The sequence below is a fragment of the Sapajus apella genome, unplaced genomic scaffold, assembly GCF_009761245.1.
Source record: "Sapajus apella isolate SASKATOON/1434 unplaced genomic scaffold, GSC_monkey_1.0 scaffold1491, whole genome shotgun sequence".
In the NCBI taxonomy this organism is placed as follows: Eukaryota; Metazoa; Chordata; class Mammalia; order Primates; family Cebidae; genus Sapajus; species Sapajus apella.
In genome coordinates, this window is record NW_022438417.1 from 1 (window position 1) to 14,937 (window position 14,937).

The window sequence follows — 14,937 nt, forward strand, 5'->3', positions numbered from 1 at the left end:
CTTCTCAGAGATATTGACCATCCCCAGCAGTAAAAGACCAATTATCTGAGCTCAAGATGATTCCCTGTCCCTCTCCCAGGAGTCTAGAGGTTTTAAATGTTCCTTATCTTCAACCTCAATATGTCTCTGCCAGTGCCTTGAGGAAGACAAGATTTACTGGCCATTCACCATTGGTTGAAGGATTTTGTTCTTTAGGGGTGAAGGGTGTGAGCAGGGCTCATGCCTGTGCCCCTGAAGGCAGGCTTTCTCCAGTCTTACCATCTACCCCAATATTTCTCCTGGGTACCTGATAGATGTCCATGGAGTAGAGTCTGTGACGGTGTGAACTCCTCCTTGTGTCTGTGGCTCCCAGAGATTTAATACTCTCACAGTGGCCCACACCTGACTTTCAGCACTGAATAAAATTCATAGTATTTCAGCTTGTTATGGTCACCCCATCTCCTGGCCTGCAGGTGAGAGGTAAGACGGAGTTCATATTCCATCCCTCCCCCCAAGTTCTTGTCTTCCCTTCAATTTCAGGGTAATCACATGCCTTACTACTTCAGCTCTTTGGTTCAGGAAAAGTTATGATTTTGAGCACAATCCAGCTTTCTCTTGCTGATAAGGCAAAAGTGACAGTCTTTAGAGCTTTCTACATCCTAGGAGAATCCAGATATTACTTTGGGGATTCTGAAAAACACACTATTAGGAGGATCCTCTAGAGACTTACTCCAAGGTGGTCACTACCCGCACCAGGAGTGGTCCAGGATACAGAGGGAATTTAGACCAGCTGATGGAAGAGATAGGCTCATAGGGGTCACTGGGAGACTATTGTACATATTCAGGAAGGCGTTTCAGGCCTGTGAAAGCGTCAGTAAGGGCCATGCAACAATGTCACGGGATCACCTCGGAATGTCTCCCTCTTTTCCTGATCCAGGCACATTCTCAGCCTGGGCCACCTCCACCTCCATAGGCAGCTCCAAATGGAGGGTAGGGATACTGTACTCTGGCCATCCCAAATCCTACTGTTGGATATTGCTGGCAGCCAGAAAACTTCAGGAGGCTCAGAGCTTCCCAGAGCACCATCCGTGCCCCAGCCCTCTGGGTTCTACTTGTCCTGAGGCCAAGCCATCCCCAGCAGAGCCACCTTCCTTCTCACATTGCCTCTTTCATCATCATTCTGTCTCTAGGAGGATGGATGAATCTCCAGTCCAAGACACAAACACTGATTTTGCCTCCAAAAGATTCTTTATTCCCAAAGCTGAGGTCACAAATACAAAACTTGCTTCTTCATGGCCTCTGCCCCCTCCACCTCCCCCGCCACCAGACAATTCTCCAGCCACAGTAAGATGCCTTCTTAACCTGCCATCCCTTGTGCAGGACCCCATTCTTGGCTCCTCCAGGCTCCTGAGGCTGGCTGGACATCCCATTCACAGCTCAATGTGTTCTGTCTGGGGTGGCTTCTCCACCACCTTCTTGCCAAAGAGGTTAGTCCAGAAAGCCACTTCCTTGTCCTTCAGCTTCTGGGCTGCCTGGGTGTTGGCACCAATCTGTAGGTACCCTTCCTTCTGGTTGTACTCTGGCCAGTGGGGCAGCCCTTCCCCATTGGGGTTTCTGAAACAGAATCAAATAGAAATGCCCCAAAGCTGCTATGTGGTCTGAATAATCCTCTGAGACGGGGTGAGGATGCCCAAGCTTATCTCTGTCAAGAGGCTTGTATACCTCCAGAGCTCCAGAGATGGGGAGCTCACTATCTCCTGGGGTGGCCTATCCATTTTTAGAGAGCTCTCATTGTCAGAGTGCCATGGTCACAGGGTCAGGAGTTTGATCACTAGAACCTTAGAAGCTGCCCCTTCCCGATAGGCGTCTTCTGTCCCCCCCACCCTCACCAGCCCCGCTCCGTCTTTGCCACCAGCCTCACCCATTGCGAGCAAAGTTGGCCCAGAATTTCATCACCATCTTGCTAAGTCTGATCTCCTGTTCGGAGCCGCCCTCTGTTAGGAAGAAGAAAAAAAGCATTTGTTACTCAAAGTGTGGTCCGCGGTCCTGCAGCAGCATCATCATGTGCCAGCCACGTAGAAGCACATTTTTGGCCCATGCTCCACATCCACTGAGCTGAACTCTGCACTCAAGAAGACCCTGGTGGATTTAAGAGCACTTTACCTTTGAGCATGGCTGACCTAGGGCTCAGCAATGGCATATGTGATTCCATATACTGGCTGCCTTTGCCTCCCGTGACCCTCACCTGCCTCCTCCCTGCTCGGGGTCACAGGCAATGCCACACCCCAGGGTTTCCTCTACAGCAGCCCCACCTCCCAGGGTCGCTCTGTCTTGGGTCTTTTCTCCCTCCCTGGCACACACCCACAATTCATATTCTGAAAAATAACAGAGCTCAAGGCTCCTCGGGGTGCACAACTGGGAGAGGCCCAGAGGCGCTGGTGCGTCCAGAGCAGCTGTGGGGTGAGTCCCATGTGATCTGTAACTGCTGAGAGTTAAGGTTTAGAAGACATTGTGGAAGGATTCTTTTAAATGTTGTGTAATGTAAACTAAAAACAAAATCCTGACACCCCCAACTGACTGAACAGAACCCCTCAGGGCTAAGGGGAGCCCAAAAAAACCCTACACTGAGTTCCTGCCTGGGAACGGACAGGAGGTCAGACACATCTCAGAGTTCTCCCTCCCTTTTGTGATTTAGACACCACCGACCAGCATCAGCAATAAAATGAAGGTCATCATTCTGACAGATCACGTTCCTTTTGGCAATAAGACAGCAAATTAAAAATAAGACCTAAGGCCACGCTGGGCAAGCGTTCAGGCCTGCATCTGTACCCTTAAAAAATCCACTCTGTTCTTACTGTGGCAAAGTGCTTCTGTTTCTCTAGCAGCTAAACTGGCACTGTCCTGGAGTTAAGCAAAATAAAAACAGTTACAACAGCTGCTGCTTGGAGACGCGGACAAACAGCCCTGCCCGGCCGGTCTTAACTACGGCTTTGATTGCGTAAGAGATTAATTTCAGTAACTTTCTCCAGATGAGAAGACAACCAGCCGTGGACTGGACTTGGCCAGTGCACAGAGGCTGCTCAGTTGCTGGGCTTTGCGTTCTGAGAAGACCTTTTGACTTATAGACCCTAATTGTAAAACATTTAAATACATTTAAATATTAAGTCTTCACCCCATGACCCATAGGTCATGTTACATGCAAGTTTGTTTAATACATGTGGGATCAGGACTGTCTTTATGAATATTCATTCCTTCCACTGCAACCTGTTGAACATGTGTGTTTAGCCAACCCGTTCACATAAAGCTCCTACCCAACCCCTCCTCCTTCAATGATGAGCCTATGTCTGGATTTGGCTGGAGTCACCTTCACAGCCTGTGGGATGGCCACCTTGCCAACTGTAAACAATACCAAAAATAAAGTCTGCTCTCCTACTCCAAATTCATACATCCTGTGATTTCTAAATTAAGAATTATTATGTGTATTAAATCTAAAGGTTTATGAGTTTTTGTTAGAGACAGACAGAGAAACAGACACACATTAGACCTGACTCAGGGCTAACACCAATGCTAACCTCCCCCTCACATTCTGGGCCCTCCTGAAAGAGGGAAATTGATTGGTGGCTTCTCAACCTAGAGCAGGGCCCTGCATGTGTCCTATTGCCTGTCTTGTTGATGTCACAGGCCAGGATTCTTAGCGTCTGTGGCAGAGGGCACATGAATACACATCCTCCCTCACCTGATAGAGCAGGAGGAAGCTGGGCACAGCCCACTGACATTCAACCCTGTTACAGTGAATCCTTTAGGAGACATCCCACCTTTCTTGATGTCACAGGCCATGATTCTGAGTTTCTGTGCATAGGGGATATGAATTAACATCCTCCTTCACGTGTGTTACAGAGGGAGAAAGCCAGGAGCTACCCAATGACATTCAACAGTGTCATAGTAATCAGGAAGCTAAGACCAGGAGAGGACAAACTTGCTGCAGGCCACCACACCAAGACTGGAACCCAGATCTCCTAACTCCAAGCTCAGGGCCAGCAAGGAGCCATTACCTTTTAAAATTGGGGCCCCAAAAACAGAGAAGATCTCGTCCCCATGGTCTCCTACCACCGTCTTGGGTTTCAGGTCTGATGAGAAGCTTGGACGATACCGAAACTCATACATGTAGGTGGGTGCTCCAGCATCTGAGAAGACAAGGATTCATGCACAGTTCATGTGGCCAGACACACACCTGGAGGCTACCAAGGTCTCCAGCCCTGCAGGAAACCCCTGATATCAGCACAGTAGAGAAACAGAGTCGCAGGAGAGCTCAGTGACGTGCTCGGGGCTGCACAGCTGGTTGAGGTGGGACCGGAATTGGAGCCAGGTGTTTGTTCAGTGAATGAGTGTTGAATGAATGAATGAGGAAACCCTGGGTCAATTCATTTCAATAACTGCCTTTCCAGGGACACTGGCTCAGCCGTGTAAACCCCTTTGCCTGCTGGCGCATTCTCACACAAGACAATCTCTCTACAGCTGGTTACACGGGATGTCATTCGTTGATAGCAGACTCGCGTTCATTCACTGGGATGACATCTCCACCCTGACAGGTGTCTTCTGTTCTGCCTAGTTTTGAGCATTTCCAGTGTTTTTCTCACCCTTCCTGAGAAGACTCATGCAAATCCAAGTTGCTTGTCTGAATGTGCGGCTATTTAAATACAAACATATGCGGAGCATGAACAACCTGTCTCTTGTGTCTGAGGAATCTGCACACTCAGCGCTTTATCTCTCACTCTGCCCACGTGCCTCGCTGCCTACCTGGCCTGGGAGTGTTAAGGTGTTAAGGCATTAAAGTGGCGGCAGAGAAGAGAAGGGGCTGAGCAAGGGTGACCTTGCCTCTCCCCTGCCCTGTCTCCTTCTCCTCTGCCTTCCTCTCCCACCAGCAAAGCTCTGCTGTCCCAGCCCCAAAAAGATGCCAGTTTCCTAACGATTGGCTCATTGGAGCCACAGATTGCTGCTCCTTCAGGGCTTCCTCGTGGGCCACCCAGCCCTGTGACTCAGCATTTTACATTGGTCATGATACCCATAAAGAAGGACCCCAAGAAGAAAAGGGTCAGGGCCATGCCAGCCCGCTGGAGAAAATTTACAACTTCTTTCCTTTTGGGGACAGTAAGAAATTCGGAAAATAAAATAAAAGCAATTAGTAACAGTAAGATGGACCTAACTGTCCAGCTTATTGGACTGCAAAATTCCAGTAAGAAAGGAAATAAAATTGAAACAGGAATAATAAGAAGGGACAAAAATATGGAAACACATAAAGATGAAAGTAGGTAACACTTATAATTCCATTACCTGAGGCAAGGGCTATAAATATTTTTTGTATTTCCTTCTAAAAATTTTCCATATCCTATATAATTTGAAAATCAATTGTAAAAATCAAATTTAAAACATCACTCACATCTCTACCACCCAGAGAACACTTCTTTTTTATTTTAGCATATCTCTCTTTTATTTACATAAACTTGGGATATTATATATGTTATTTTGTATTTACTGTATTGAAATTTTAAATTATTTTGTAGACATGGGGTCTCACTAGGTTGCCCAGGCCGATCTTTGATCCTCCGATCTCAGCCTCCCAAAGTGCTGAAATTATAGGCATGAGCCACCACCTCCAGCCGTCATTTCTTAACATCCTTAAATATTCATCCATAAAAGGATTTAACAATGGGAGCTCACGCATCCCTAATCTCAGGCCCTACCACACATATCATTTCAATGTGAAAAAGAAGAACAATCTATTTACTCATCTTTGTCAGCCTCCTTCACTGCACTCTTGGCTCAGCAGGAAGCGTGGTTTGGAAGAAGCCATCCTCTGTGGCTCTGTAATCCACCTGTTAAATGGCTGCTTCGAGGTCAAGCAAAAAGTGCTTAAAAGAGGGTTTGACCTTGCCTTTGCCACTCAGACATTTTCCAAAGGAACTCAGAGTCAACCATAGAGGAAAGAGCTTTCGTGAATGAGAGAACTTACTATAGGCAACATGCTGCCCAAAACCTACTTTGTAAAAACTCTTTGGTTAAAGCGACTGATGTTCATACAATTCCTACAGTCACAACACAAGTCTTCAGAGAAAACTAGGGTACAGATTTGGGTAATGACAGTTAGGCACCATAAGAGAAGCAGAGACAGTGAGAGGGCTCGTCATGAAAAACATGCAAATTAAAACAGGGTGAAGTGCTTCTTTTTGGTGGGGACAAATTGGCAGCATTAACTTTTAGTCTTAGTATCCCAAATGAGAAAGGGAGTTAAGAAATCCACATTCTTATGCACTGGAATGCAATTTTGGAATATTTGCCAAGAGTTCTAAAATGTTTCTGTAGTCCAGTCAAGTTATTCACTTCTAAAAATAATCCTAAGAAAATTATTAGACATGTGGTTAGAGACTTATGAACATTAGGCTGAGCATAATGTTATTGTAGCATCAGAATGTGAGCAGCCAGGCTAAATGTCTAATAGGTAGGAATATCAAAGTCAATTTCATACAGTCATTTCATGGAATGAGGGATCTTTTGATGAGTTCGTATCAACATTCAGAAATTCCTCACGACATAGTGTTCTATGAACGAAAGCAAAATACAAAATTGATTTTTAAAATATATAGGACATGGAAAACCTTTAGAAGAAAACACAAAAAATTATAGCACTTGCCTCCATGTAGCAGAATTATGAGTGACACCTAGTTTCTTCTTTATGTGTTTCCATATTTTTGAAACTTTCTACAATTTAACATATTAACTTTATATTTAGAAATGGTCTTTTCATCAAAAAGAGTGAGACACAGCAAAAAGTGAAAGTTGATAAGACCTGTGTAGCAAAAATAAAAATAAAAACCCCTGAACAGAAGGTCATGGGAAATCAGATGAAAAACACAAGTTCAGTATTGCTTAAACCATCAAAAGATGGAGATGGGAACACTATATATAAATCAGATGCAGAGCATGGGGCAAAGCCAAGTTTACAAAAGAACAGATCAACTCCAGTGGTCCCGGTTAAAAGGTTTTATCAGGACCCCGTGAAGAAGTGAGAGTTAATGAGCACCTGTACCTTCCTGTGCAAAGGTGTGTCTGGGCACCTGCTAGATCAGCTTTAGCTAGTTTTTATCATGCTTATGAAGTTCCACATTTAAAAACCCTTCCAGCATGGTTAGAGAGAGGACATTTCCTGTCTTGCAAACTAGGTGAGTGAGAGTTGGAAGAAAAAGAGTTCTGTGAACCTCCTCTAGCCGGCACCCAGGAGAAGATGCTCCTCTCTAGAGAGCTCATGGATCCCTAACCTCATGCCCAATCCACACAGCTTTGGGTCAGTGATTGGCACCCAGGATAGTACACTCCTCTCTAGGTGAGTTCACGCATCCCTAACCTCACCACCCACTCACACTGCCTTGGGTCAGTGGTAGAAGGTCCTGCATAGATCCTGCCCTGGCCCTCTGGCTGCCTGTTCCTACGCACACTAAGATGCACAAAAGCCAGCCTCAGACATTGCCCTCCTCTAGACCAGCAACCCCACACCTGCTATGGCTCCTCCTTTTGGCCTGCTTGGTCCTGGACAACCCTCTGGTTCCTGTGCAGAGGTCCCACTCTTTCCCCAGCTCCAATACTTAACAAACTTGTTGGCAGCAAGCTTGGACCTTAAAAAACCTTCCACAATTCATCTTTCAATATTTGTCCTACAGCAGCCCTACGTCCCGCGATAACTCCAGGCATAGAGCCCTTGCAGCAGATGCTGTCAGTGTCTCACCCATATCCCCTATTTCTGGGCATGCCAGCCTGACTTTCACCTCCAGCATCTGCAGCTCCTGGCCTGAGGCCTTTGTCTTGGTCACAAGAGACCAGTCTGTCATTGTGTTTAGCAGGTCAAAGTCACAGGGAATTAACAAATCCTTGGAACAACCTTCAACCAATGACAAGTGGAAGCTGGTGGATAAATACCCTGGCTCCCTTGCTGCTCAGATGGGAAGCACCTGAGCACTGTCTTCTCCATGTTTCCTTGATTTTCCTGGCTGCAGTTGTCCACAGTGGATACTCCCTTGGCAATGCATCATGGATTGGATTCCATCTCTTTCCTCTCTCACTTCCCTCCCTCCCCACTGCTGTTATCTGGGATCATCACCTTACAAAACCACTTGCCTCTGGATTTTTTTTTCTCAGTCTGCTATAGGCATAAACCAAAATAGGACAGCATCTCACCCCATGCCATATGGAATCAGCCTTTGAGGCCTAACCCTTGGCTGTTTCCATGTCTGTCTATGCTGGGAGGTAGGCGGGTCAGATACAGAAGTTGGTGTGGTTCGTGTCCCTCCCCTGTTCGACCTCTGGGACTCACCTCTGTGGTTTCGGGCCACAATCACAGATGGGACACCAAACATCACATCCCCCACCAAGTCCAGGAAGAGGTCTTTCTTTTTGACAGGGTCATCTGTTCCTCCTAAGTACTTCTCAGTGGCTTCTGGAATGAGTTCCTTAGGAATTTTCTGAAATAGATTAATAAAGTGACCATCACATCCTGGTGAGTGATGCAGCATCTCCAGCCCACCAGGAAGGATTGCCTCAATGGTAAACCTCACAGGTCCTGTGCAACTCCCCCCCAGGGTGAGAAGTGAAGTGGGAAGGGTGAAAAGATAGGGGAAACACCGAGGCCCCAGTCTTCCTTCTGCCATTGAATTTCTCTATGATTTGAGGCAAGTCCTCGTTCCTCTTTGGGTCTCAGACAAGTCCATGATTCCTCCACTCTTACAACACTGGAATAGGACCTCCACAAGAGTGACATGGCTGTCTTCTGGTCCAGTTTCCCTTCGGAGAGTGGATAGCTCAACAACTGTTTAAAAAAAATAGTTAAGCATTTGGGAATTTAGGGATCTTTGGGAGTTAATGAGAAGAAACAAACTGACCAATAAATCAAACCAATGCAGTCTGAAGGTCATCTAATTTTACTGGGCTTTCAGGGACATGGGTCTTTACTGAAATGAGCAAAATCCGTGAATCAAATGGCCTTATATCCAGAAACTCAAGCATTGCAAAGATTACCAAAAAATAAATAAATAAATTCAGAGGAGCTGTGGCAGTGTTTGACTCTGTGTGTGTGTGTGTGCGCGCGCGCGCGCGTGTGTGTGTGTGTGTGTGTCAGGATGGCATCCCTACAGTGGTCAGTGATACGGAGAGGGAAGATTTCTGCCAGGCTAGTGTGGCATAGAGAGCTCTGGGGAAGAGGACTCAGATCTCCCAAGTACTACCATGTGTCACAGATGACACTGAAAGCCCCAGATCCTGCCTTCATGGCTTCGGTCTTTGGTAAAACCTCTGAAATCCTTCTGAGGGGTAAACAGCACATCTCTCTGCACAAAATGACTCTGCCCAAACCTCTGCACTCAGAGACTCAACCAAACTCTAGCATCGCTTCCAGCAGCTTAAGACTGTGTCCCTAGAATGACCCCAGCCAGCATCCTAAAGGTGCCTGCCTGTGAAGACTCAACTCTGCCAGGAGAATTTACTCTTTGCTCCAGCCAAAACCTGGAGAGAAGCAGACAGGCCTCTGAACCCTCCTACAGCAGTTACTTTAGAAAGCCTGCAATGAGAAACCCTTTCCCTGTCCTTTGGGTTGTGAATCTACCACCCAACCATATTTCCTCGAGGACCTGAGAGCCTTCTCTTTGCAATGCAAACATTCAGGAAGCTCACTCTTGCTCTTCCCAGTCCCTGTGGAAAGAGTAGAGCCTGACCTCAGCGGGTTCTTCCTGCAGTCTAACACACGGTGTCCTGTTCTGAAGACAAGAGGAGTTTGTTTCTGCCCCACGTGAGCCAGGATGAAGAGATCCACGCGGTCTAGCCACGTGGACCAACCCTGTCCCCACAGCCCAAAGTGTGTTTCCTTGGCACACCTGGCCTATGAAACATTGCCAGGCTTTTGCTTTGGGATGTGAGTCCAGTCCACACTGGACTGTTTCCCCTATTGCAATCGTGTTACTGAATAAACCCGTCCTACTGCTGTAACCAGGGTCAGCTTTGTTCACCTTCAACTGAAAGGAGAACTCTACTTTACTTTTAGAAGCCAATCATTTTTTCCATTTTTTTCCAACTTTTATTTGAGTTTCAGGGGTTACCTGTGCAGATTTGATACATGGGTAAATTGTGTCTCTGGAGTTTGGTGTATAGATTATTTTGTCATCAGGTATTGAGCATAGCACCCGATTAGGTAGTTTTTCCATCCTCACCCTCCTCTGACCCTCCACCCTCAAGTAGACCCAGGTGTCTACTGTTCCCCAGAAGTCAACAGTAACTCAAAAGAAGCCACTTCCTTTGGATATTTCCCATGAAGTGATGAAGAGCATGAGTGAATTATGGGAGAACTACGCATTCCCAGCCCAAGTTAGAAAGCCCCCACCTGCCTCTTGGGACTCCTCAGCTCCTTCTCCCTTCTAGGTCCCCTCCGTTTTCCCATCTGCACAATTATTTTCTCCCTCCCAGCACAGACACTTCAGGATTCTTTAACAGGAAGACAATCAGGGAGTCTGGGGAGAGGGGATTCCAGGACCCTGACACCCGGTGACAACTGAGCCCTCCTGGAGGAGGTTTCCATGAAAATGTTAGTCCTGCTGAAGGGAACAGCTGCCCAGGACTCAGCGAGGCTTGGAGAGGGAAGCACTCCTGGGACCAGAGGCGGGAGGGTTCATGAGGGGTGGTGAATCCCTCCAAGAGGCCTGCGCGTTCTCACCGTTGGAAGCAACCAGCCAAACTCCTGCTTGTTGATTCCGATCATGTAGGGAACAGGGTGGAATTTCCTTTCAGCTTGCAGCTCCTCAGGTGTTTTTGGCAGCACAACCCCGTCAATCACCGTGGGCAAGAACACGCGACTCTGGGGGAGAGAGCAGCACAGAGTCTGTGATTCCCTCCCTGGTCACACCCTCCCTGATTCTGCCTGTCTGAGGGTGACACCAACACCACAGACTGGCGTGGCCACGGGCCACGGCTACACACGCTCGGGTTCCTAACCTCAGGGGGTAGGTGTATGTGACCCAGGGGTAGAACTTCAGGCAGAGGCTGGCAGTGGCCAGGTGATGGGGAGAGGAAGAAGCCTTCACTCAGTTTGAAATACATGTATTATCTATATAAAATTACATGTGTATATATTTCAGTTTGAGGTGTGTGCATTCCTCTCTCTGCATCCACAGCTGATTTTTGGTAGTCTCAGCAGTTGTTTCCGATAAAGCTCCCATCAGTCTGAATTAGAGAATACAGTCATCACTCAAAGGGGAAATACTGGGTTAGGTTGTTGGAAACCTCTGGTCACATTTTCATCAACCTTCTTTTATGCGTGGGTTTCTGTGGAAAGACACTTCCATCACAGACAATGGGTGTTACTTTAGCACTTCCCATCACAGCCTCATGTATGAATCGGCCAGTTTCCTTCTCCTTTTTCTGGACGTGCTGTTTTGTGGATTTTTCAACACTGAATGCACGGCCTGCAGCACTGCAGCTCCTGCCTCATCCAAGCTTAGTTCACACAGGTGCCTTCCACGTATAAGGCACAGCACAGCCTGCTTAGCTAGGGAACGCAAGACAGCAGCGCTACTCTTGGGGGCCACTCTAAACAGTGACATCACCACAAAAAGCACAAAAGCGTAAAACACATGGCACTAAATAGGCCGCAAAGAGGACACTTGTTAGCATGAGAGATGAAAGGAGAAGACAGACTGCCTCACTGGAGCTCAGATGGAACACACTCATCATGCAAATCCAACTTCCCCTGCTCTGCGCCTGCCTGTGTGTGACCACCAAAATGCCGCCAGTATCGATTTTGGGGTCACAAGGACATTGCAGCAAGCAGGTGAATTTATAAATGCAGAATCCATGGTTAGTGAGGAAGAGATTGTACCTATGTATCTGTATTTAAACATGAACTGTTGTTGATCCACGGATGGCTTTCAGGACGTACTGAACCCTCATCACTCAAGGAGGCTAGACTAGGACTTGAGTCCCTATTAGAGAGGAAAATCATGAATAACAGAATCAGGGATGAACTTGCAGCATATTGATCCATGTCTTAATTTTAGGTTTTACCTTTGATGAGTAATTTTTATATGGTCACAGATTAGAGAGATCCCGACTCATGTGTTCCCATCAAGGCAGTTGGTGCGTGGTTATATTTCATAGTTAGTTGCAATGGTGTAGTAGTTAAGATAGAACATGGATGTTGAAACCAGATTACCTGGATCTGAAGCCTGGCTCTGCTACTCACTGGCTGAGAGTTTCACTTATTTGAGTCTGTTTTCTCATCTATGAGGTGAGTTATTGTGAGGATTAAATGGCTGAACACATGGGAAATACTCAACACAGCACCTGGTGTCTGGAAGGGCTGAATAAATGTTAGGTATTACTTGTTAGCAGGGTTCCTGCGGGTCCCTCTCATAGACACCAGTCCTCTGTGCCATCTTCCCAGCTCCACACCCCATGGGCTGTATTTCCCTCCTGGGTATCAGATGGAACTGGACAATTCTTAGGCTTTGAGACCCTATCGCTTCCAGGACCTTTGGTCTGCTCTACAAGAGCCAATGAATGACAGGCCAGTTCTGGCTGCCAGAGGGAGATGTTCTGTAAAGTGGACCACAACCAGCTGTACAAGAATCAGATCCTAATCCAATATGGCGGACAATCCAGAACAGGATTGGGTGCAAGTCCATTCACCTTGCGTATCTGTGCCATTCAGGCAGGGCTGCTATGGGAGGCCAGCAGGAGGAGTAGCCCTTCTGGAAGGAAGGAAATTGGCCAATTCATTTCTAAACAGTGGGAACAGCACAAGCAAAAGAACACTTGTGTCACCATTCGGGGTAAATTCCAGAAAAACCCAAGAGTCCTGGGCTTAGAGGGAAGCAGTGGGGTAAGGGCTAGAGGAAGGGACCGGTGGCACAGCCTACTTTCTGCACCGTCTAGTACATAGCCGGCACTCAGGTGTGTTTTAAAAGACCAATTCCATGGAGGGAAGGGGATTTGTCTCATAAGGTAGGTCAGGCTTTTAAGAAGTAGGGGTGATGTGCTCTAACTCTGTTAAGGAAGGCCAGTCTGGCTGTACCATGAGACATGGAAATGGGGAGGGGAGGTGAAGTAGAAGAGGATAAAAGTTGAGGAGAGAGACTGGAGCACCCAGCTGGGCGGCAGCCATGCCGGGAAGCTGCCATCAGCAACGGTGACACGTGATGGCTGCTGTCCACTCAGAGTTTGCAAGTGGCTGCCCTGTGTGGCCATGACCTTGCTTGGGTCAGAAATCTCAGGGCATCCTCCACTCCTCTCCCTTTCTCACCCCTTGCATCCCATCCATCCGCAAATCCTCTCAGGATTCCTTCAAAGATATCCAGACTCCAACCACTTCTCCCACCCCCACTGCTACAGCCCTGTCTAAGCAGCCAGGAGCCCTTGCCTGGATCAAGGCAGTGCAGTGCCCGCCCAGCTGGTCAACTGCTCCTGCACTGGTCCTCTCCACAGGCAGAGAGCTTTGTGAAATCTAAGATCATGTGACTCCTCTGTTCACAACCTCCAAAGGCTTCACATCTTGCTCTGAATCCAAATTCAGGTCCTTTAAATGATCTCTTTCTCACCTCCCATTATCTCTTTAGCCTCAAGCCAGTCTGTCCCCACACTTGGTTCTCCTCAGCCAGACTGGCCATTCCATCAGGGTCTTTGCAGTGGCTGTTCCCTCTGCCTGGAATAGGCTTTCCCAGGTCTCCTGACAGCTGGCTTCCCACCTCCTCCAGAGCTTAGCTTAAATGCCACCTTCTCATTGAGCTATTCCCTGACCCTGCTACTTATATTCAAACCACCTGCAAACTCTGTCCTAATGCTGTACACCATCAAACAGAATATGCACTCGATTTGCTTTTTGAGTGCACTGTCCCTGCACTGCAATGGAAGGTCCCAAGAGGGTAGGGAATCTTTCTTGTTTCACTCCTATATCCCCAGCTCCTAATCAGGTCCAGGCACATAGGAAGTGCTTATTAAGTCTTTGCTGAATGAATCTCACGTACTCTGCCCAAGACCATTGAGGAGAGTGCTGTGACCACCAGGGAGGCAGCAGAGAGGACAGGATTGTAAGATGCCGCAGAGGTGATGTCACAAAAACTGTCAACTCATTCGGAGGTGGGGATGGGGTGAGGAGATCGGGAGGATACTGTTGGAGATTCCTGTGTGCTGGGAGCATGGGGGTGTCTTCGGTCTGAGATTTAGGCTTCCCCACTCCATGGCTAATCATCCTTGTTATCTCTGCCTCCTGATAGTGGAAAGTTCTGGGTCAGCCTCCTCTCATAGTGCCGTTTTGGGGAGCAGAAAGTTTAAAAAAGAAAGGAGCAGGCAGAGCCCAGTGTGCACAGAGATGATGCCTGGGAGCACTGGAATGGGAGTCAGGAAAATGAGTTCCAGGCCTGCCACTAGTCCTCCTGGCTGTGTTATCCAGGCAAGTCACTGTCCCTTCTGGGCCTCAGCAACAAACACACAGGAGTTACTACAATTACCCAGGATTCTTTCATCCATAGTTAATTGGAGCTTAAAGGTGCTAAGACTCAAAACCTGCAATCAAGAAACAGAAGGTCCTTACCTCTCTGGGATCTCCAAGTAAGTCAACAGATAAGAATTTCTGTGAAGATAAAGGCAGAGAATGTGAGTGTGAGGCTTCCCAAAAACACTGAGCTGGGTGAACAGGGCAGCAGGGGTGTCAGGTTCTGCCTCCTGGCGCCGAGCTGGCTGGGCCAAGAGGAAGTGGGCGGACTCTGGCTCTACTTGACCTGAGCACAGGGCAAAGGCATAGAAGTGGTGGGCACCAGCACAGGAAGGACAGCCTGGGGACTCTGAGCCAAGGTTGATGGAGCTCTGGAGAGGACTGCCCAGCCCCCAGTCCTCTCCCGTTCCTGTTCCTCTGGGAAGAACACGCTAATTCTC

The 14,937-nt window shown here is 47.7% G+C and overlaps 1 protein-coding gene across 1 annotated transcript; it reads right to left on the minus strand.

Moving 5' to 3' along the window:
* Positions 1-1,212: 1,212 nt before the first annotated feature.
* Positions 1,213-14,713, minus strand: LOC116546834 (liver carboxylesterase 1-like; the record flags this gene model as incomplete). The annotated part of the gene is made up of 7 exons (XM_032272978.1): positions 1,213-1,593; positions 1,901-1,973; positions 4,032-4,163; positions 8,342-8,489; positions 8,753-8,833; positions 10,727-10,867; positions 14,597-14,713. Coding segments are annotated over 7 exons (876 nt in total), but the record flags the coding sequence as incomplete, so codon positions are not given.
* Positions 14,714-14,937: the final 224 nt, after the last annotated feature.